General features: G+C 53.7%; 5 protein-coding genes across 5 annotated transcripts; 2 read left to right on the plus strand and 3 right to left on the minus strand.

The window, feature by feature from the left end:
* Window positions 1-144: 144 nt before the first annotated feature.
* Window positions 145-475, minus strand: GCG54_00009829 (uncharacterized protein; the record flags this gene model as incomplete). The annotated part of the gene is made up of 2 exons (XM_045409767.1): window positions 145-186; window positions 254-475. The coding sequence occupies 2 exons, from the start codon at window positions 473-475 to the stop codon at window positions 145-147; spliced, it is 264 nt and encodes an 87-aa protein (XP_045271304.1).
* Window positions 476-3147: 2672 nt separating this feature from the next.
* On the plus strand, window positions 3148-4086 carry GCG54_00009830 (uncharacterized protein; the record flags this gene model as incomplete). The annotated part of the gene is made up of 1 exon (XM_045409768.1): window positions 3148-4086. The coding sequence occupies one exon, from the start codon at window positions 3148-3150 to the stop codon at window positions 4084-4086; it is 939 nt and encodes a 312-aa protein (XP_045271305.1).
* Window positions 4087-4635: 549 nt separating this feature from the next.
* GCG54_00009831 (Lipase 3) lies at window positions 4636-13428 on the minus strand (the record flags this gene model as incomplete). Its single annotated transcript, XM_045409769.1, has 11 exons — window positions 4636-5414; window positions 5475-5813; window positions 5866-6390; window positions 6457-6607; window positions 7540-7940; window positions 7998-8071; window positions 8131-8513; window positions 8575-8879; window positions 11603-12201; window positions 12254-13199; window positions 13257-13428. The coding sequence occupies 11 exons, from the start codon at window positions 13426-13428 to the stop codon at window positions 4636-4638; spliced, it is 4674 nt and encodes a 1557-aa protein (XP_045271306.1).
* Window positions 9986-11155, plus strand: GCG54_00009832 (uncharacterized protein; the record flags this gene model as incomplete). The annotated part of the gene is made up of 1 exon (XM_045409770.1): window positions 9986-11155. One exon carries the CDS (start codon window positions 9986-9988, stop codon window positions 11153-11155), a length of 1170 nt encoding a protein of 389 aa, XP_045271307.1.
* A 5822-nt stretch (window positions 13429-19250) lies between the features above and the next one.
* GCG54_00009833 (uncharacterized protein) lies at window positions 19251-21086 on the minus strand (the record flags this gene model as incomplete). Its single annotated transcript, XM_045409771.1, has 1 exon — window positions 19251-21086. The coding sequence occupies one exon, from the start codon at window positions 21084-21086 to the stop codon at window positions 19251-19253; it is 1836 nt and encodes a 611-aa protein (XP_045271308.1).
* Window positions 21087-21569: the final 483 nt, after the last annotated feature.

Genomic DNA, 21569 nt, shown 5'->3' on the forward strand with positions numbered 1-21569 from the left:
TGGAAACATGAAAAAGAAAAAAAAGAAGGGTTCCTTCCCATAGCCTGACCCCCGAGATTCCCCGACATTGCCCTTAAGACATATTCGGGACAGGCATTGGCTGTGAGAATGCTGCTGTCATCGCCAAATTGATACGAGCAGAGCTTAGATCCACACACATCCGCTGCCCTCCTGACCACAGACCATCTGTGTATCAAGGTTATTAATTAGTCATTGTTTCGTGAGTATTATGCAAAACAAGCAGAATACTTACGGCGTTGGGGGCTCCACCAGGGCAGGTCCAGAGGTCGCAGGCAGAGATTTGGCCACTGCAGCGGCAGTTGGTCTGTCCAACGACCTTGCCGCCGTTGCAGGCAGGGAGAATCTGGCCGCAGTCGACACGAGCTTCGAGATCACGAGTCTCGACCCAGCCGTTAGGCATGGCGATGGCGCCGGCGGCGAAGATGGCAAGGACGGGGATGGTGAAGAACTGCATTTTGATGGGTTGAGTAGAGTGTGAATAGGTAATAGTTGCAGAGGAAATGTGATGTCGGTGTTGTGGATGATGTTGTAGATGTTGTGAGTGAGCTGGAGATGGAAGTTAGAATTGCAAGTGGCTTCTTCACCTTCTTATACTTTTTTGTCCTCGTACATTCCGCCTTGATGTATTATTGAGAACGTTTCTCAGCAACACGTTCGCAAGCAGTTTCTCCCATTGCGTTCTTGCCTGCCTACTCTACTCGTGTTACCTTACAAACTCCCCCTTCAACATCTGATACTATTCCGTGTGTCTCAATTCCCCAACTATACGGAAGCGCGCTCAAGTAATCCCTATTGGCCTGTTCGGTTCCTCATTCACCGTGGCATAGCCTCAACTCGTCATTGGATGAAGCTTGTGGGAATGGTTAGTCTCAGCCGTATGGGGGTTATGTGAAGATCTTCTCATGTTGATCGGTGGACCTTTCGCCCGAGCTTGATGAGCGCTTTCGCAAAGTTAATGGTTAGACAAGCTGTGCGGAGGATTGCTCCGAGTTTCACCACCTGGCGTTTTCCGGTTCCTTTCGGTATTCCTACCAATATACCATGCAGGCTGGCTGTTGGAATTGAAGAAAGGGATGGAAGTAGCAAATGTGGGTATGAAAAGTGACAACATCGGGGATCAGCATGACAACATCCGCAATCGTTCACACTCAGCCTACAGCAAACCGCCGCAGCCCACTCAATTGGCATATGGATCCATGGCTGATCAACGAAAAAGTGAGTCCGAACTCTGGGGCCGAGATATCCGAAGGTCGTGGAGCAGGACTTAGTCGCCGAGCCAGGGCTGCTTATATCCACGTTATTCCAGCCCTTGTGGAGTCTAGTGAGTCTTCGCAGTAGAGATTGTCCTAACGTTAAGTACCATAGCCCGCAGTCCCCCGCTTCCAAAATCTGTGAATTATAAGCCGGGAATAACAAGAACACCTGCTCGTTCTTAGTCTTCCGCAATACTGCGCAACAACGTTGCTTTCCGGCATTGCATTGGAGAGCAAACCGCCAGCACCTATCTTCGGTTTACATCTTAGCGGAGTTTACTGGAGTATTCATGCACTTGACGAGGTGGCGCGAGTTGGCACTGTCTTACCACCTCCTCATTGTCTCACGAGGGAGCAATCCTTCAAGTTCCACTTTTGCGCCCCAAAGAGGCACAGCTTCGCTTACTTGAAGACATTGCAATAAGTACTCAACAATGACTTCCTTCACCATTCCCATACAATGTGGTACTAGGGACGACGACTGGGGTCAGTTCAATGCTCTCGTTTCCAACCTACAGATGTGCACCAATTGAATGGACTAGTATCCGGACACTACAACTATAGCCGGCCACAGAAGTACATGTAGGCAAAGGTCTCGTCTAGTAGTAGTATTCTCTGCGTCCAGGTACCACAATTATTCGATGTTGATGACGAGAGCAGAAATATGAGTCCGAGCTTACCAGCCGCAGCCCGTATCAAGTGAGACGTTTTTCTTAGGTTGACGCCAAGGTCTATCGGAACAAAACTCGCGGTTGAGGCTGGCGGGAGGTCCCGGTGAGGCGAATTGCCTATTGGGTGCAAATTCGGCATTTAGGGATAAAGATCGACATGCCGACTCTTAAAAAGTCCGAGAGGACCAGTGCTAATGCGTAACCGAAACTTGACACTCGAAAGGGATGATTTCGCGATGTTAGGCACCTAGACATGTCGCTACCAAATTCATCAGTCACATAAACCGCCAAACCAAACGTAACGCCCGAGGCTCGGCACTCGAAGAGCCGCGATGTCCTCCTTACGAAGCTGCCTGATACAGTAAGTCTCCTCAGAAGCCCTCCTCGCCCACAGGGCTGAGTAAGACGTGGCCGTACCTTGCTTGCCGGTCACAACACCCTCTCTCCCTAGGGTGTTCAGAGCCAAGTCTTGCATTCCAACAACATTGGCTGATATTTCTCGTCCTGCGTCAAGACTAAGCTGCTAGTTGTCAAACGCCGCGGGAGTGGCTGCGAAAGCACGCTATGCCTGCGGGCTGACAATTGCGGATGTGACTTGCAGCATCATCGCCACCATTGGAGGATCACATGGCCTTCAGCTTCTGAGCCCCCATCGCATTTGCCGACATCGAATAAGACTTCTTAGTCAAGACAATGACGTCTGTTTCTCTCTCGTTATTTGGAAAGTCCTTCGAATGACAGTGATTTTCTAAATGTGCGACGTACGAAAATCACCTAAAACTTGCCCATCTCGCCAATGAAGGCGCAGCCAGCCCACGCTGCTCTGCTTATGCCAAGATGCCTTGTCGGCCGCCTATCGACTGCAAGTGTACGTGGTGACGTTATTCAGGATCTGTATTCCGAGAAGGAGCAATGAGTGGGTGGTATGAACGAATGAGGTTCCTCAAGACATCAAGTAAAATCCCAGGGATATGCTAGGCGGGCCGAATGAGACTTTGGTATAAAGTAACGCCCTGTGCAACTAGAAATGATGAGAACGTAGTACATTGGACATCACCGACACGAACCTAATCATGTTGAATTTACTTGCAATCTCATTCCAGCGGCAATCTGCCGCTGTGTTTCTGGCGCTCTGCGCTGTTCTTCTCTTTGCCGATTGTACCTCAGCAGTCAAAATCAGAGATGGCGCGGATCCAACCGTGATGAAGATCGGGGATACCTACTACTCGGCTGAATCTGCAGGTGGCATCTACGTTCGAGCTGCATCTTCACTCGAAGGCCTTGGAGCGTCCGATGTTCGACGCGAGCTAGTCTGGTCCGACACGAAAAACCTGGGCGCTATCTGGGCCCCCGAGATCACAACTGATCTCGGCCGGACCTACATCCACTTCTCTGCCGGAGTAGACGCTGCCCATCGCATGTACGTGATTAGTGCCGACTCGCCTCTTGGGGAGTACTCGGTCGAGACGAAGCTTGCCCTTCCAGATGACCAATGGGCTATCGACGGAACCTTCTTCGTTTTTGAAGGCCTCGGATACTTCGTTTGGTCCGGCTGGAAGAGCGAGGCGGAGAACTCAGAACAGAACCTGTACATCTGCCGCATGGACAGTCCTTCTCAGCCCATCGGCCAGCGGTACATCATCTCGCAACCAAGAGAGTCCTGGGAGCAGGGCGACAGCCCACTCATCAATGAAGGCCCCGAGGCAATTGTTGACCCAAACGGCCAGCTGCACATTGTCTACTCTGCCAACGGTAGCTGGGACAACAAATACTGCCTCGCAGACCTTCGACTGCGAAAGGGCGGTGACCCTACGTACGTGTGGGATTGGTACAAGTCCAACGGTTGCCTGTTCGGTTCTCATCAGGACAGAATGATGAACGGTTGGGATGCGACCCTCTACATCGATGGACCTGGACATCACACATTCGCACTTCCCAATGGCGACGTCAACGATAGCCCTGGGGGCACGAGCCGCATTCCGTTCGTGTTTCACGGTGTGGAGAAGGGTACAACTTACAGCTGGGATAATCGTGATTGGTTTACCGGCAGCTATGTCTGGTGGAGTAACACCGCTTACACTCGAGCGAACGTGCCGGGAGATACAAGTAACACGGGGTACAGCTTTAAGTTCTTTGAGTAAGGGGACAAACCTCTGGACGTCTTTCTCATTTGGAAGTTCGTATCATATTGCGTACCTGGAGGCCTGTATCTATTTCAATGACATACGTAATAAGAAGTCTTCGTCGCCCTGCATGGGAAGTGGAGCTGGTCTAAACATTCACTTGTGAAGTCGCGTTGCTAGAAGAATCGGTCGTACCTATGGGTCCACCGATCGCGTCTGACTTGCAAATAGCTTTTATTCCGTGGCGCAACAGACAAGTCTCATGCGGACCTGGTGGAGCCGATACCATCATCAAAGAGGAAGGAGTATTGCTTGCCAGTCAAGGCTTGGGGAGCTTTGAAAAGAGGTCTAAACATTAATGAAAGACCATTGAATACTGGCGTTTGCTGTGTGGCATGTCACCACGGATGGCATCCAATACGTTGGTCTTGTTAGGACCTCACTGAGCGATGAGCACCAATGCGACTTTCGAATTAGGGCAGCATTCTATGGCTGGATCAATTTTTGCTAGTGACTGTCTGCGAAGCTGACTACTATTACTCGGGAGTATCACCTTTACAGGCATACTTAAATCAAGAAAGAATCAGGGTGGTCGTTGAAGAACTGCATGGCCTCCACGCGGTAGTCATCCTTAACAACTTCCGGACCGCTCTCCTTGAAGTTGTAGGTCTCCAGTCCCTCCTCAGAGTATCTCGGCCAATCGGCAAGATCCAAACCGTGGTTGTTGGGGCTCAGGGTGCGGATAAAGGAGATGGCGGTAGCCTGGTAAGCATTGGTGTTCTTGCTAAGGCCGTACGGCAAGCCTGCAAACATATAGAACCAGACATCAAAGGCATGGAACGAGCCGAGAACAGGCAGGTGAGTCAAGACGCCCAGATCAGGCAGCAGACCGGCGGAAGGAATGCTGACATCAGTGACGTAGTTCCAGACAGTCTGCTCAGAGGTGTTGTAGTGTGCCAGCAGGTTGCGGCGCTGCGCCTGGAAGCTGAAGTCGCCCACCACTGCGGCCAGACGCTTGAAGTTGGGGGTCACGGCATTGAGAACGCCCGAGTCGAAGGGGGAGCCCTGGGTGATATCCGCTGGGTAGAGCTCCATGAGCTTGGCCATCTCAGCATCGGAGGCCTTGGGCCACCAGATGTCCTTGAAGTACTTTGCGAAGTCCTCATCCGTCAGGGTCTCGAGCTGAGCGAGGAGAGAGAAAAGGGTTCCCTCATCACGCATGTCGCCAGTGACCAGGGGAACGGAAGCCATCTTGCCAGCAGCAGCCAGGCGGTGGGGAGAGTCCTTGAGATGCTTGCCGTCGGGACGAATGGTCCAAGTCGACGCCAGGGATCGGGGTCCGAGAACTAATCAGGCATCAGAGTCAGCCGAATGTTTTCAGTTTGTAAATGTGAAAGGTTACTTACGCATGCCCTCGTCGTTCACGGAAGCCATGATGTCGTCAAAGTCAGCGACCTTCAAGCAGGCAATCTTGTCGGTGGCGTTGGTGCATCCTGTTCTGTCGACCATGTTATCGAAGAAAGGCTGAGCACGCTCGGCATTTTCAACCATGACAGGGCCACCAGACAGGGCCATCGCCCCGCGGAAAAGATCAGTGGCGCCCTCTCCCTCATCCCACAGCAGATGCGCGACGACGGACCAGCTACCAGCCGACTCGCCCATGATGACCACCTGGTCCGGGTCACCACCAAAATCGGCAATATGCTTCTGGACCCATTGCATAGCAACTCTTTGATCTTCGAGGCCTATGGATGCATCGTTAGCAGACTGTAAATACCATAGCCTTCTCATACTGACCGAGGTTTAAAAGTCCGGCCTCCTCCATCTCCTTGGACGCGGAAAACCCGAAGGCGTTGAGGCGGTAGTTGGCCGAAACACCAATGATAGGCTGGTTGAGGCTGACAGAGGTGCGCACCAGTCCACCGATGTTGTAGTTCGGCACGGCACCGCGGATCACATCCGTCTCACTGGTAGCAGTAAAGGGGCTGCCGACCTCATATCCGCCACCATGAATCCAGATCACCACGGGCAGCTTATCTCCCTTCTTAGCGTCGACAGGCGCTTGCACATTGATCAGAAGGCAGTCCTCACTGCGGGTCTGTCCGATGGTGTTGAAAACTGTGTCGGCCAGGGCACCAACGATGGGGCCGATTGCCGTGCCGGTCTTGCCCAAGATGAGACTGCTGGACGAGTTCATGGACAGGATGGAGCCCGTCGTCTTCTGCGGGCAGATGGGACCGTAGCTGCTACCATCGAACTCGCCCAATTGCTCGGTGTAGAGCTGAGAGTGCTCGAAGCGGCCAGCTGAGGCGAAAGGAATGCCTTAGAAATGTCAGTTTATCCGTCTGGGATATTCAGCATGCGTGTTCAGGTCCCGTTGCAACACACCTAGGAACTCTTTGATGTTGCCATTGATCCGGCCAGTGATGTTGGCGTAGTCAATCTCCACCTTGGGGCTCAACGCATCACGGGCGGAAATTGGCTTCGCAACGGCGAGAGCGGAGTTTGAGGCCGCGAGTAGGGCTGCAAGGCCCGCCCACTTAGATGCCATATTAATTAATTGTGTAAAGAAATTGTTAAGGAGTGTAATTGGGAGTTGATGTCTCAACTCGCCAGTTGGATACAATGATGCAGAGATGGAAGCAAGGAAGTGAGGCTCTACTCAGCCAAGAGTGATGTTGCTACATATACGATTAGAGGGAACTCTCTGCGCCAAGGGGTACACCTGTCCCAGCATCTGAAAGGTTAGTGCGGTTCTTGCGGGGCTTCCCATATAGCCAAGCCCCGCAAGTAGTACGCTAACCTTTCAGATGCTTGGACAGGTGTACAATCGATAGTCTCAAAGCATGTCATCTGGACATCTATTCACCGACTGTGCCGGGCGCTCCGGACCCTCTCAAGTCAATCATGATCGTCAATCAACGTGCCAAAGAAGCTGTCACAGGACGGAATGTCTTCCGTGGGAAGACCCTTTTACTTCCACTTGAGCATAGCGTTGAGATTCTGGCATGCACAGCTAGTCATGTCTGAGCTCAAATGGAAGTATCCGGTAGCGATCGGCCGCCAAGGCCCCTTGACCAAGGGTCATAAACGTGGCAATCATTTCGACACCTGGTCGTATTTCGTCGAGAGTGGGCACCCAAGACCAGGATTTCGACATCGACAGCAAACGGGGTTCGCTAGTTTCGGACTCACTCGGGGGAAAGGACGCGCCCGTGCCTCGGACCACGTGGAAACAGAGCCCCGGGCTGGGGATAAACACTTTGGAGGGTTAATTATGTTGGAATTCCTCCTTCCTTATGGAGGAGTAATCGTTGCTGAGCTGAAACTCCCGCAAGCTAGTATCTAACCAAACTTACTCGTGGAACATGGACGAGTTCGGATCTAGCGTTCGTCATGACAGCATGTGAACGTAAAGTATAAATACAATGATTATATGGTGTAGTTATCCCCCTAAACGTGCTGCCGCACCTTTCGCTCCTCCTCCCAAGTAACATCCCTCTGGACCACAATCGTGTCCATGGGCACATCGTCGCTCGCCTCTTCCCGCTTGGGGCTTTTTGCTCCAGATACTGAGTACCTCATGCCAGAGCCGTGGTGCAGGTACTCCTCCGAATCGTTGCCTGTGCTCAGGCGTTCGTGGTTTGCGGAGCGCTTGAAGTTGTGGTGGACTCCAGGCCGCGAACCACCGGCGCCGCCAGTGCCAGCGAATGCAGGGTTCGACGAAATCTGGTTGGACTTCTGGTCGCGAGTTGACCAGGGAGTGCCGTAACGCATTTTGCGGTAGACGGGCACGAGAGTAACTGCACAGGCGCCGATGATGGCGACGTAGATCTCCACGACGGTGGCAGTCCACATGAGAGCGTATTGCTCTGTTCAGAAGAGTCAGCAAACCGGTCCGAAGAATGAAGAGAAACGGGTCTCCTTACGGGTCATGTCCGTCACACCGATGGAGTAAAGAGAAGCCAGAGATCCGAAGCGGACAAAACTGGCGATAACGACGCTGTTTTGAATGCTTCGTTAGTATCATGCCATGGTTCAGTTCCTCTGGAGTCTACTCACAGACTGCCAAGTGCGAAAACGCAGCAGATGCCCACTCTCTTGCTCGAGCTGACCTGCAGCTTCATGGTCTCGTGAATCGGCAGCACCAAGGTCAAGATGTCGATGAGACTGTTGGCGATGGAGTTGCCCACGAAGTACAGAATCAAGTCGATGCAGGTTCCGGCGCCCGGGTTGGTTGTCTGCTCCCATGTGTACGACAGCGGACGGCACTGCAAGCAGTTGGTGATGAAGATGGCGACGCCCCAGCCGATGCAAGCCGCTGACAAAACGTAGATACCCTTCTTCATGAATGGCGTGGGGAACACGCGCCAGTAGAAGGCCAGCAGAGAAAGTTTGATCAAAGGCGAGGAGAAGCCGTAGCAGAACTCAGCTGCGACGACACACTACAAAATCGTTAGCATCCAGTCAGAGTCCCCCGCGTCCATCGGGAATCCAGCCGCGAACCTTGAGAAACGTGATCAACTGCATCGGGTTCTCAGCCATCACCACCACGATGCTCCGACCCAGACCGCCATTGACCGTCGCCTCGACCGTGATGGCACAGAACGCGTGATTTACTATCAAACTGGCCAGCGCCAGCCAGTCGTCAAGGCCCCATCCTACGCCCGTGAGCTTTCGTGCCCAGAACCGTCCGGCGCATGTAACGGTCGCTATCACAGCGAGGACGATGTTGATAACGATGATGGCAGTGTCCGTATGGTCGTTGGACGCTGTCGTCGGCGTTGTTGTCGTTGTCGAAGCCATGTTGTCTGTATATCCAGGCTGACCCGAGCCGCAGCCAGTCAACAAAAACACGATATAACCCGACAGTTGTCGTGCGTCACAAAACAGCAGCAAGAAAGCAAAAGAGGAGAGAGTCTGCTCGTTTGGTGGGGGAGAACCAAGTTAATAACCACTATCTCCACATCCCGCTGACTGACAGAATGGTCACAGAATGCGTAGAACCATCAGAATACGGCAGATCCTGCAGTGTTTGTGGTCTGAACGGTTCCTGATCCGGCCGGCCGGGAGTTGTTCCTGAGTCCTAAGGTGGCATTCGTGGAGACGACGGTGCAGGGAAGACGTTTCAAGAGATTCATCGTAGTGCCGGGTGTAAGTGTAAGTGACATGTCATGTAAAGACGTAACCGTGCCATTGGTTCAGCGATCAGATCCAACCACGAAAAGCCTTCCCGTTCTAGCCCATGAACCGTACCCACCCATCATCTGTGCCGGCATCAGAATCCCTGCTTGCCGGTGAAGAATCGACTACATGCCGGCGCAGGGGCATTGGCTTGGCAAGCGTACAAATGCGAGTCATGTGACATCCACTCTACATACTACTAGACTCCATTCCGAACCCCAAGAGTCCACAGACGCCAAATTTTGTCCTATCAAGCGGTCCGAAAACTCCAGGTTTTCGTACAGGAGCTGTTTGGCCGAGATTGTGCTCTGACAAGAACGGCATCGGGGCGGGGTTGACAGACGACGAGGTGGATGTGTCGATCCCAAAGACTCGAACCTAGATGCCGGAATGCAGCCGCGAAGTCAGGAGAACGAACATCCCATCACCGCCCGCGGAAATGAGACTCAAGCAGAACTTTTCACAGCGTTGCAAAGTCTCCGCAGAGCTGCCTCCTGAGATCGGAATAGGAAAAGCGAGTCCCGTTTGTGACACGATCTGCCGCTGTAGGTGATAAGCGGCTACCCTTTCCACTTGTTCCTTTTGATGAGCCTTTTCAGGAGGTTTCCCCTTTTGTGACCCTGGTGATCGCCATATTCGCATCGACATTCCTTCACTTCTAGAAAAATTCCGATACGTTACCCAAGACATACACACCGAATTTTTCGCGGTAGCCACATCGCGATCCTTCAAGATGGCCGGCACCAAAGGCGAAAGCTTCCCGATTCTTTCATACCAGCCTCTACGCATATTCTACCAGCTTTTCGGTGGCCTCTTTATCCTCCTCTTCTGTCTTCCCGTCTGGTGTGTCCAGGCCGCGATTCCGGCATGCCGCCCTCACCCAAAATGGGGCTTCAAGCAGGCTCTCATGGCACGTCTTACACGCAACATTGTTGACCTGTACTCAAACGTGGGAATCACCGAGACACACACCCTCAAGCCGGGCAAAGAAGGCGATCGTTTCCAGACCGCTGAGCCATTCTCATCAGAGCACTACCGTGGACCTCTGGCCTCGAACCCCGATGTCAAGCCTACCACCGTCGGCGGCACGTGGTTCCCCGAAAAGCCTGATGTTGAAAAAGGCTTTGGCGGCGTCGTGGTCCTGCAGATTCACGGTGGCGCCTTCGTCCTGGGCGATGGCCGCACAGGCTACTGCGGCTTCATGGCTAACATGCTGATCGACAAAGCCGGCGTTGACGCCGTCTTCGCGCCGCAGTACCGTCTGTCCGGCTATGGTAGCGCGGGTTCCGCCGCTAACCCGTTCCCCGCCGCCCTGCAGGACGTTATCACCAGCTATTTGTACCTTACCCAGACTCTCGGCATCCCTTCTCAGCGTATTGTGCTCTGCGGCGACAGTGCCGGCGGCAACTTGGTGATCGGTCTGCTCCGCTACCTCGACACCTTTGGCCGGGACCTTGGGATCTCCGCCCCGAGTTGCGCCATCCTCATCGCTCCGTGGGTCAACCCGCTTGCCAGCTTGGGACCGGACTCGGTGTACAAGCAACACGAGCACTGGAGCACCGACTACCTGCCCGTCTCATTCCTTCGCTGGGGCGCCAAGGTGTACTCGTCCGGTGTGGCTGAGGAGACCCTGCCTTACGTCACCCCTCTTGACAACCCTTGGAAGACTCAGGTCCCCGTCTTCGTTACTATGGGCGAGGCGGAGATCCTTGAGACGGACGGCACTGCATGGTGCCGGCAGATGCAGGAGGCTGGAGGCAACTTGGAGGTGTCCTACGAGGAGCACGCCGTCCACGACACGCTGTTGATGGGTGCCATTATCGGCTGGGAGGAGAGTGCGCAGGTTGTGGCCACGAGAATCGGGGAGTTTGTTGCCAAGGTCCAGAAGGTGACGGACTTGTAAGCTGGCCGTTCGGAGTAAAGAGGGGCGGAGTCGATCTATCACCCTCACAAAAAGTGTATACTAGTGTAACTTTTCTATTTACATGATGATTGGCAGTATGCCGTAGACGGAAAATAGACTCAGCGTTAATTGTTTCTCACATTCGATGTGATCTGACCATCTGATGTGATGTAATGACTCGGGATCGTCGTACGATGAATTCAATACCACCTCAGGTTACAGTGATCGTGATCAGGTTAGATTCCTGCGAAGAAATCGCCGGGCCCTTCCGGAACCAAAAAGTTGAAGAGAATCATGAGTTTGTCATTGATTAAAGATATCTACAAGAAGTTTCGCACGCTGAAAATAACCCCTTCACATCATTTTAAATGCGCAGGGAATCGCCAATCTCGTTCAGATAGGCGATGGCCTCCTCGCGATAATCGTCAGCCACAACATCAGCGCCACTCTCGCTCCACAGCATCGTTGACTTGCTAGACGAGTCATACTGCGGCCAAGTGGGCACATCGGTCATGTCATGCTTGTTGGGGTCCAAGTTGTTTACAAACGAAATCAGGGTGCCCATCAGATGGCGCGAGTTGTTGCTGGGCAGTGCACCGAAGAAGTTGAGCACCACATCGCTGGCGTGGAAGCTGCCTAGGTATGGGACCGCTTCCAACGCATCAGAGTCCGCGTAGTCAGCCTCGGTAATTTCTCCCAAGGTCGCCGTGCCGGCCAAAACGGATGCGGGCAGAGCTTGCTCGATAAGGTAGTTCCACTTGTTGCCCGGAGCGGCGCCCATCAGCTGGCGACGCTGGGATTCAAAGCTGTAGTCGCCGGTGATGGCAGAGATACGCTTGAACTGGGTGTACAGGGCGTTGTTGTCGCCAGTGCCAAAAGGCGAGCCGGCCGTCTGGTTGTCGGGATACAGAGTCAGGATCTGCTCAAGCTGGGCCTCGGTAGCGTTGGGCCACCAGGTCTTGAGGAAGTAATCCATAACATCGTCGTCGGTGGTGGTGTTGGCGGCGTTGATCAGAGAGAACAGAGTGCCTTCGTCGCGCATGTCACTGTGGAAGTACTTAGTATCGATTACATAGATGACTTGGAACCACAACTTACCCCCAAAGCAGAGGGACATCAGCAATAGCACCCGCACTGACAAGCTTGTCAGGGCTGTCAGTGAAGACATCGCCGTCAGGACGGATCGTCCAAGATGAGGCCAAGCTGTTGTAGCCTAGGAAGTACGGCACAGTCTGCATGTGTGCGTAGATCTCGCTGTACTCGGCCTCCCGCAGACAGGCAATCACGTCTGTGGCGCTACTGCAACCGACGTAGCTGACAAGGGAGTCAAAGGTGCTCTGCTGCCTCTCGGGGCCATCAACCTTCAACGGTCCACCCGAGCTGCCAACGGCGGCCCGGAAAAGTCCCTCGTTATCGCCGCCGTTGGCCACGAGATGAGCGGCAACTGACCAACTGCCCGCGCTCTCGCCCCAGATGGTGACCTTGTCAGCGTCTCCGCCGAAGGAACCGATGTGCTTGTTCAGCCAGCGGAGAGCGTTCCTCTGGTCTTCGAAACCCAGGTTGAGCAGGCCAGCAGCCGCCAATTCCTCAGAGGCACTGAAGCCAAAGTGGTTCAAGCGGTAGTTGATAGAGGCCACAATGATGGGCTGGCCCATAGCGACACTGCGCTCGACAATGTTGGTGGCCTGGTAGATCACTCCCGGGTTCTCGACATCGGCCTCCAGCAGCGAACCTCCTGCACCCGCCTCGAAGCCACCGCCGTGGATCCACAGGAGAACAGGCAGGCCGGCAGTGCTGCTGGTGTTCTGCGGCACATGGATGTTGATCGAGAGGCAGTCTTCGCCCTGCTCGAGGGTGGACTGCGACAGAGCAGCAACGAGAACGCCAGACAAGCTGCCTAGTGGCAGCACGGACGGGTCGATAGATGAGGGGAGCTCATGCTGCGGGCAGACGACGCCGTACTCTGAGACATTCTGCACGCCGGAGACGGAGGTCTCGGCCAGTACCGAGTGGTTGAACCGGGCTGCTGTGGCATACGAAATGCCTAGAAAGTATCACAATTAGCATGCGGGGTCGAGAGGAGCCGGGGAGCAGATCTTACCCAGATAGTTTGAGGTTCCGGTGTTGTCGTCGTTCTTGCCCTGAAACTGGGCATAGGAGGTGTTCACGATGGGGGAAGCGTCTCCGACGAAAAGAGTGGCGCCGGTGACGATCTGCGTTGTCGCATGGCAAAGGCCCAGGGCCGAGGCGAGAACGGCAAGTTGCTGGAGCATTGTAAAGAATGGACGTCTGCGATCGACAGACAAAGAGAGAGTTTGGCGGGCGGATGAGGAGCCTAGAACATACTGGCGTTCGTTCTAGGGCGTCTCAAATATATTTGTGCACTTTGAGCTAACCTCCCTGACTTTCCCAGGCCTCCCGATCAAACGGCAGAGTGGCAATATGCCTACGTGAGAGACTATCGTAAACCCGCAGCGGATACTTGGACGGAATGATCGCATATTCCGGCCAGAAGGGACCTTTTCTGGGCATCACTCCACGACTGTCTGAGCGGCCCCTCAGCGTCCATTATTGAAAATTAGAATATCATCGCGACTTTATGCGCGAAATCTGAGTTGTGTACTCGGCCACGCGGCAGTGAAGAAATATTGAAATGTGCGGTGGAGTGTATAAACATTCAGAGTGGGATCGCGGCAAGGTGTAACGAATATTTAATAACGCGCCGGTGGGATACCCTGGGCTCGACGCTATCCTCCGATTGTGCAACGGGTGGAAGCGTTCGTTGTCTGACTCGTGTGAGCTGGATCGTGCGACTCATGTCCAATCGCAGTATGGTGGCATGCCGGGCCGGCGTTCGGGTGCGGAAACGGGCTTATCAGGTCCGCAAGCACGTGGCGGAGTAAAATGCCCTTCAACCCCTGGCCACAAAAGCAGGAATTTTGAAACTGGCCGAACAGCTTCGTCTTGATGGCTTCGCTTGGAATACTTCAACAACTTTTTCTTCGAAAAGTGTCTGTGCCCTTGATCGGAAATCTCAGTGCTCAAAATGGTTAGCATTCGTCTACGGCAAGATGCTAGCTGGTCACTTTTCAAAAGATACTGAGAGGCAGCTGAAGGACATACATATCAAGCAAATCGAGAAGCGGCATCGTGAAAGCCGGACTAGGTAATTTGACGATGACCCTGTCCTCCGAGATCGCCCCGCAGAGCTACCACCGATTCAGAGGTCGGGAAGACCCCAAGCGGGTTAAATAAATGGCATGCGCCAAGATTAGATGCCGGGGTATCTATTGCATCCCGTGCGGTGCACCGCCAGCCTACGTAACCTTAAGGGGTAGTGACGTCTTGGGAAACGATATCGCGAGAACTAATGTTGTTTCACCAAGAACCTGTCAACTTCGTTCAGACATGGGACAGACGTGGTAGACCTTGTCATAAGACTCGGCTCGACGAACTGATGAAACCTTGAAAAGGGGTACAGTACCAGCTCCAGGTTCATGGTTCTCACATCTTGCTCTGTACTATGTAATGGACTTGAACAAACTGCCGTACTTGTGCTCCGGTGGATGCGGGATCCATCACTTGGGTCCCTCACAGTGATAATTTTGACATTAGAGGATGATGAGATATGCGCTTGGCGTGTCCCGTCTCAGATTTTCTCGAAGTATCATGACTTCCTGGTGTCTGTTTGAATGAGAAAACAAGCATGTCAGCCAGAATTTCGCGCGGGATGACACAAACCCCCACCACATTTGCTACTGTGCAATTTTAGTGATTCTGGGATGAATATGTCGTGCATTTTTCCTGATGCCAAGACTTTGGTTGAGATGGTCTCCTGTTGAGTCTGTACATGAGTTGGCAGTAGCTTTCCAGAGCCTCGGGCTCATCTAACTACGACGTGGTTCTGCGATTGAATGATTTGAGGACTATCGAAGTCTTTCATGCTTAAAATGTGACGCATCGAAATATGTCCATTGGTTTCAGACTGGAGGAGTATGCATTGCCGCACACTAATCGGAGGCACAAAATCCGCGTCGGTGGGTGGAAGTTGACCACCTGCTGTCTCTGGGACTGACCTCTCGACTACAGTGGACAAAGGAGCTGCAACATAGTTTACCCTCGACAGACTCAAGACGAAGTGCGAAATAGCCGAAATAGATTGAAGTAGATAGCGACTCAACGTCCACTGAATGCGCCCTCACGCCGCTTGCTTCCCACTGCTATTTCCATTGCCGTCGGTCTTGAAGCAACAGAAGAACTTCTTTCCAGTCACGCAAGAATGACCTCCTCCTTTATCATCTTGCCCCTCCTTTTTCCATCCGTCGGGACATTTTGCATCGCAGAATGGGGCTTCGCCGAACCACTGGCATATCTCAGCCCTGGGTACCAAAGATGTTTCGAGTTGTAGGTCTACAGTTCTGGTCAGAGAGGTTCTAGTAGTCGGAATTTTGCATCTATGTGGCTTTTTCAAAAACTATGATGACCTCTTTCCATCCACGCGCAACTCATTGGGAAACTGATGAAGCTTACCGACGGGAGTGGCCGACGCTGTCAGCGCCAAAGCCGTCATCACGAGAATTTCGAGGAGCTTCATTTATGTACGTATTATGTTGTAGGTGTCGAGAGGTGAATAGGTTACTGGCATCTGTCCGCACGAATTCCTGACAGGCGGACGCACGCTTCATTAAATTTGAAAGCGTGTCGAAGCTAAAAATCTCGCATCGTGAGGTCTGGGTGGTGATGAGTGGGCAGTAGCACGTGCGACACGTTTGACTTTTTCATGCAAGTCATCCACAGTAATGACTCTCGGAAGCCGGATCGCTCTCGCTTCCAACGAAGTTGAGGAGACTGTGTTTCTATCTATGGGACGGAGCTGACAACCAAGCTCACCCCTGCCATTCGGAAAGCTTGAACACACCAGAAGCGACCACCATGCCGAACTTTGGAGATCAATACCACAATTTCATCCCATCATCCAATATGTGCTGATGTTCTCAGCTGGCATGATACCACCAGCTGTGCGCCCTGCACAATATGATGGGCCATGGCTATGACAAAGACGTTTAAGGTGCTGAAGGAGTTGCTTACGAGGGGAGTGGACTGCCGAACGAGACAAGAATTCCGCCTTACGTCGGACGTTGAGTACTTGGCTGACACCTCGCCACATATCAGGTGAAAACAGTAGGAGGTCCTCCCAAGACCTCCCATGAAAAGAATCTTGCTTTCACTGCCTCGACTACCGAATACTTCAGCACGGATAATCCGGCGATAGAAGAGCAGCTAGATAGTAGAAGTGCTTCTTATATAGGTTTTCAAGCATGCGATGGCTCTTGTCAGAGAAAGACCGTGCTGCGCGGGCCTTTAATCAGTACTTAGGCAACGATGCGCTGACAGCAAGCAATGTATCGGAAGCGCCTCCACATCTTCCCATATACTTCTGAACTAGAGAAGCATAAGGGAATCATGGGGACGCCTAGATCTTGGATTCTCGAAGCGATAACATCAACGCTACTCCTCGTAATTCGTTTCTAAGTTCCTCAGAGAGGGTCGCGACGTTTCGTTCCATGCAGATCTGAACCCTTTCTGCTGGGCAGCTCTCGGCACCTACCTTCAACTCTGGTGACCACAGGCATGCTTCCACAATTGTCTGCGTCTTATTCAAATTCATATATGGACTACAAAGCAAAAGAGCCGTGGACGAGACGAAACTATATGCTATAGTATGGCGAGTTTGCCAAGTGTACCACCTCGCGAACTGACTCTTGGTGTCTGAAATAGCGGCGAACCGAGGCAGTACCAACTGCAGAGGAATGCTCAATTTGCTGTTTCGAGAAACCCTGAGACGTCACAGTCAAAATAGAGGACCTTTATGTGAAGCCAATCACAAACAACGTTGTGGGATGGCACCAATCTATCGCAACATATTTAAGCAGCTATATCATAGATTAAGTCTGGAATTCTTCAAGAAAAATGTTTGCCGCTCCTCCAGTCTGATGACTTCACATGCACATGTGTGCTGTTGCCTATCAGACATGCGATGTCTTGCGTACGGTGTGAACTGTGGACGGGGGCAGGCCCATGATTATTAAAAAACTTCTCATGTCATACTTCTGTAGAATACCATCCAGACGGGGATGATACAGGGTCCTGCGGAATACTAGCGAAGGATGGAAAATCGTCGACAACATTTTCATCGTCTGATCAAGTGTGTGTGGCGTGCTTTGAAGCCTTTCAGAAGATCCATTCCAGACATCAAGCACCTATTGCGGTGATCTCCAGTCAGTTTAGGCAACCACTCTTTTCATTGTGACGAAGCTTTCTTGGAACAAGACACTCACCATGTTTCAAACCTCGTTTCTACACGGCAAGACGCAGTTGTGAGCCAACTATATAAATCGTGCTTAGGAGCAAGCTGTCAAATCTTACTTTGACACAATGAGGTCGGAGCTATCGGACCTCACCAATTGGAAGATGGTCGGGAACCATAGCAGGGGCTTTACAGCCAGCGAAGATTCCGCCTGCGTGAAAGGCGACGCCAACAGGTATGGGTGATGCATGCGCGAGACTCCACCAAGGTTGTCCATGATCAGTATTCAGAGGGAAACACACCGAAGGCAGCAGGTAAGATGGACACTCAAGTCTGTGCAATGGAGAAGTAAGCACATCTTAACATGAAAGACGTTCATGCAGTCTTCCTACTTTGGGTCAGAACTTCGTATATACATAACTTGCTACTCCAGTTGGAACTGAACATGATGGTGGACTCGAGTCCTGAAATGTGTCTGATGTTTGGAAAGGAGGGAAGAGTACACCATTAAATAGTGCGTCGCGTGACACGATCAGGCAGGCCCATCTAAGTGAGCAGTGATAAGTATGCTACCCATTGAGGCTTCTCAGGTCATTTGAAAGGCACCGAGCGCTTCCAATTCTGCGGTATAAATGGCAAAATGACCTTCAATTATTCCCTCAAGCCAGTATGTGATAGGTCTAGTGGAATTTGATCAACTCATTGCATCCGGAGTTGCCACATGGACGCATAATAGTCGTCTCCGACGCTGCGATACAAGCCGCACCTGCATTGTTGATATGGAATAAGTCACAACGCATAGCGAAGGAAGACGGAAGAGGGTCATCGATCCGGTCGAGTATACTCAGTCCAATGAAACTCAGAAAGGAGTTACGTTCCTACCTGCAGCTGCCTGTGTTTGGGTTGCTAAGCTTCCAGTTCCTCTCCTTTCATCTTATTAGAAGACTCGCGAAGCGATAGGTATTCGTGCTGAACTCGATATTGCATGATCATCTAGTTGTATTTTACATGGGGGCAATGACGACAGTAGTACGACTTTGCCGCTGCACCCACCACGGGTCTCAGCACGAGTCCCATGACTATAAATTATCAGACTTTCCTTTCACATTGTTTCCAAACCAGGCAATGATGCCTTCAGTTTAGCTCTAACGCTTTAATGACGAACAGCGGCGACCCGTCCGGATGTGGTCTACAAGTGCCATTCGCGCCTTGGCAGGTACGTAAACCAAGCGCAGCGAAGCACCTGTCTTTGATGTATTGCGTAAGAATATGTCGGCGCTGGGTTCCAGAGATGACGGGGAGGAAATGGACATCCAGAAGCAGGAGAAGTATATGCACCATGGAACATGGAAGTTATACGGTCGATAGCCAAGTTGACGGGTACCTGACCACAACTCAAAAGCGCAAGAAAAGCGTATTTGTCGCGGGGTTGCAGAAAGAGAATGGTGCCTCTCTGCTTATAAATAAACCGATGGACAGCCTTGAACCTGTCAGCTCGACACGCTTAGAGAAGCTGGATCACGAGGCCATCAACAACTCAGAAGACAAAGTTTGAACATCAAAAAGATTGGTGATTACAAGTACCTAAAAAGCTTGTATCTACAGTATACCCTTCCCAGTCATACATCGTAATCATCATTCCCATATGTACCCAAAGTCATTACCCTTTTTATCTTTTTCCCATAAACCCATAATCCAATCATCATAAAACACAGAGGGCATTGGAACCAGCCAATAACCCATGACAAAAAACAACACACAAATAAAAACAACACCTCACCGACGAGGCTAGCAAGCGCCGTAGCGCACACCCCTCTTCCCAAGCTCCTTCCGTCCAACAGGATCTTCCGGCATAATCCACCCTCTCGCCCTCTTGGCCTCCCTCTTCTCCGCCAACTGCGGCTTCGGCATCCACTCATCCCGCGGCAGCGCCTTCCTCCGCGTGCCCTCAGCCGGGGCGCCAATCTCCGCCTTCCAGTGCGCGACCCCAAGCCCGCTCGCCTGCGGCGCATCATCGCCCGCCATCATGCACAGGCCCCAGAGCGCCAGGCACGCCGTCAGCGGCACGTCCCCGTCCTCGTCACCCACAGACGCGCCGAGCGGCACGGAGGAGACCTCGAGGAAGCCAAAGTTGGGCACGGCGTCGGGGCCGTTGCGGACGACGACGAGCTCGATCTCGGTGAGGATGAAGCCGTAGCGGCACGAGTGCTCGCGCATGGCGTGGTGCAGCGCGGCCAGGCCGCGGAGGTACTCGACGCGCTTGATGGCGCCCTCGACGCGCATGCCGGTGTTGAAGCGGTCAAAGGAGCGCACGAGGCCGACGACGCGCGCGGTGGGCTTGCCGCCGAAGATGGCGGCCGCGGAGGCGGGTTCGCCGGCGGGGGAGGCGGTGAAGAGCAGTTCCGAGGTCTGCTTGCCTGACGAAGAGGAGGAGGAGAGGTGCATGGGGCGCGTGGAGGAGATGGCGAGCGCGGCGTTGAGCTTGGGGAGGTAGTGCGAGGCGTAGATGGCGTGCAGGGCGGCCTCGGTCTCGGGGTGGCGGGCGGCGGGGGCCGGGTGGGGGAGCAGGGGCGCGGGGACGGGGCAGTTGAGGAGGGAGGCGGCGCCGGGGAGGGAGAGCACGGTGGAGAGGTTGAAGGCGGTCCAGGGGCGGATCTGGCGGACGTCCCACCAGAAGTGCTTCGTGTTGGGGTCGCGGAGGGGGAAGGAGATGGTGCGGACGAGGGACGGGGCCGGGTTGGGGCCGGTGAGGTAGGACATGAGGGTGGTGCTGGGGGTCGGGTCCGGGGTGGAGGCGATGCTCAGCGGGGAGGGCGCGCGGGGGGCAGCGGTGTAGGAGGGGAACATGTAGGCCTCGGTGGTGGGGAGGGCGGCGGGCTGCGGCGCCGGGGAGGCGGCGGCGGGAACGTATGAGGGCATCTGGCGGTAGGTCGGGAAGCCGTACTTCTCGAGGGCGGGGGCGTCCAGGCTGCAGGTCGATGCGCGGCGGGAGTGCATGTCGTCGGCGAAGATGACGGGGGAGCAGAGGAGCGAGGAGGTGGAGGGCTCCTCGGGCTGGCTGACGAAGGAGGAGGGCATGTTCCAGGTGAGGGTCTCTGGGTTGGTGTAGCTCCGGGCGTGGGTGGGGCGGAAGGCGGCAGCGGCGGCGGCGGCGACGACGCTACGGCGCGGGGCTGGAGCCGGGGTGCGGGCCGGGGTGTGGGGCTTCGGGGATGTCCTGGCGCGCTTGGCGGGGGGCGACTCGATGGCCTGGTCCTGGGAGCGGATCTTGGGGAGCAGCAGGGGCCCGTGCTGCCGAATGGGCGGGGACGCGCGGGACGGGGTCGTCATGCGGGTGCTCACGGAGTCCGGGGTGGACTCGGCGGTGGAGACGTAGGAGTAGACGGAGCCGTTTGAGCGGGAGCGGGCGTGGCCACCGACAAAGTGTGTTGTTGTTGTCGTCGGCTGGGGCTGCTGGTAGGGGAGGTCGTAGGGGAAGGAGTCGAAGGAGAAGCTTGGCGGTGTTGCGGGTTCGCACGAGGGGAAGACGAAGTCGAAGGACATGTTGTCCGCTGCCAGACTAGGGGGAGAGTCAGGATGGGTGTAAGTGAGAGAGGCGGGCGGGGGAGTTGCATACGAGGACATTGTGAATGTGGCTTCAGTTGTTGTCTTTGCGACGGGGCACGATTAAGGAATTATCGGGGAGTGTTTCGTGAGAGAGAGAGGAGGCCAGCTCCAGAGTCTTTGAGATGTTGTTCTTTTGGCGAGCAAAAGTGATGCAGAGCAGTTTGCCGTGAAGCAGGGGGTGAGAAGCCGGGGCCGCGTTCAACAAGACCACAGTATCCTCGATCTAGAGTGTATTTTGATTTCCTTTTCTTGGGTTCCAACAGATATGATTGATTGAGAGCAGTCGCATAAACAAACAATAATAGGAGACGAGTTTTAGAAAATGGAGAGAGGAGGAGGAGGAACGAGGATGAGGATGAAGAGAGAAGGGCCAACGAAAGGGAACAGTAGGCGCGGGGAGGGGAGGGCATCTTTATCCTCGCGGGTGAGGCTCGCTCGCAGCCCAATGGATCTGGGAACGGCGATGCGGTGCGCGACTTTGACGACCCGCGCGGCCACCGC

The sequence above is a fragment of the Colletotrichum gloeosporioides genome (assembly GCF_011800055.1).
Source record: "Colletotrichum gloeosporioides strain Lc1 chromosome Unknown consensus_1, whole genome shotgun sequence".
In the NCBI taxonomy this organism is placed as follows: domain Eukaryota; kingdom Fungi; phylum Ascomycota; class Sordariomycetes; order Glomerellales; family Glomerellaceae; genus Colletotrichum; species Colletotrichum gloeosporioides.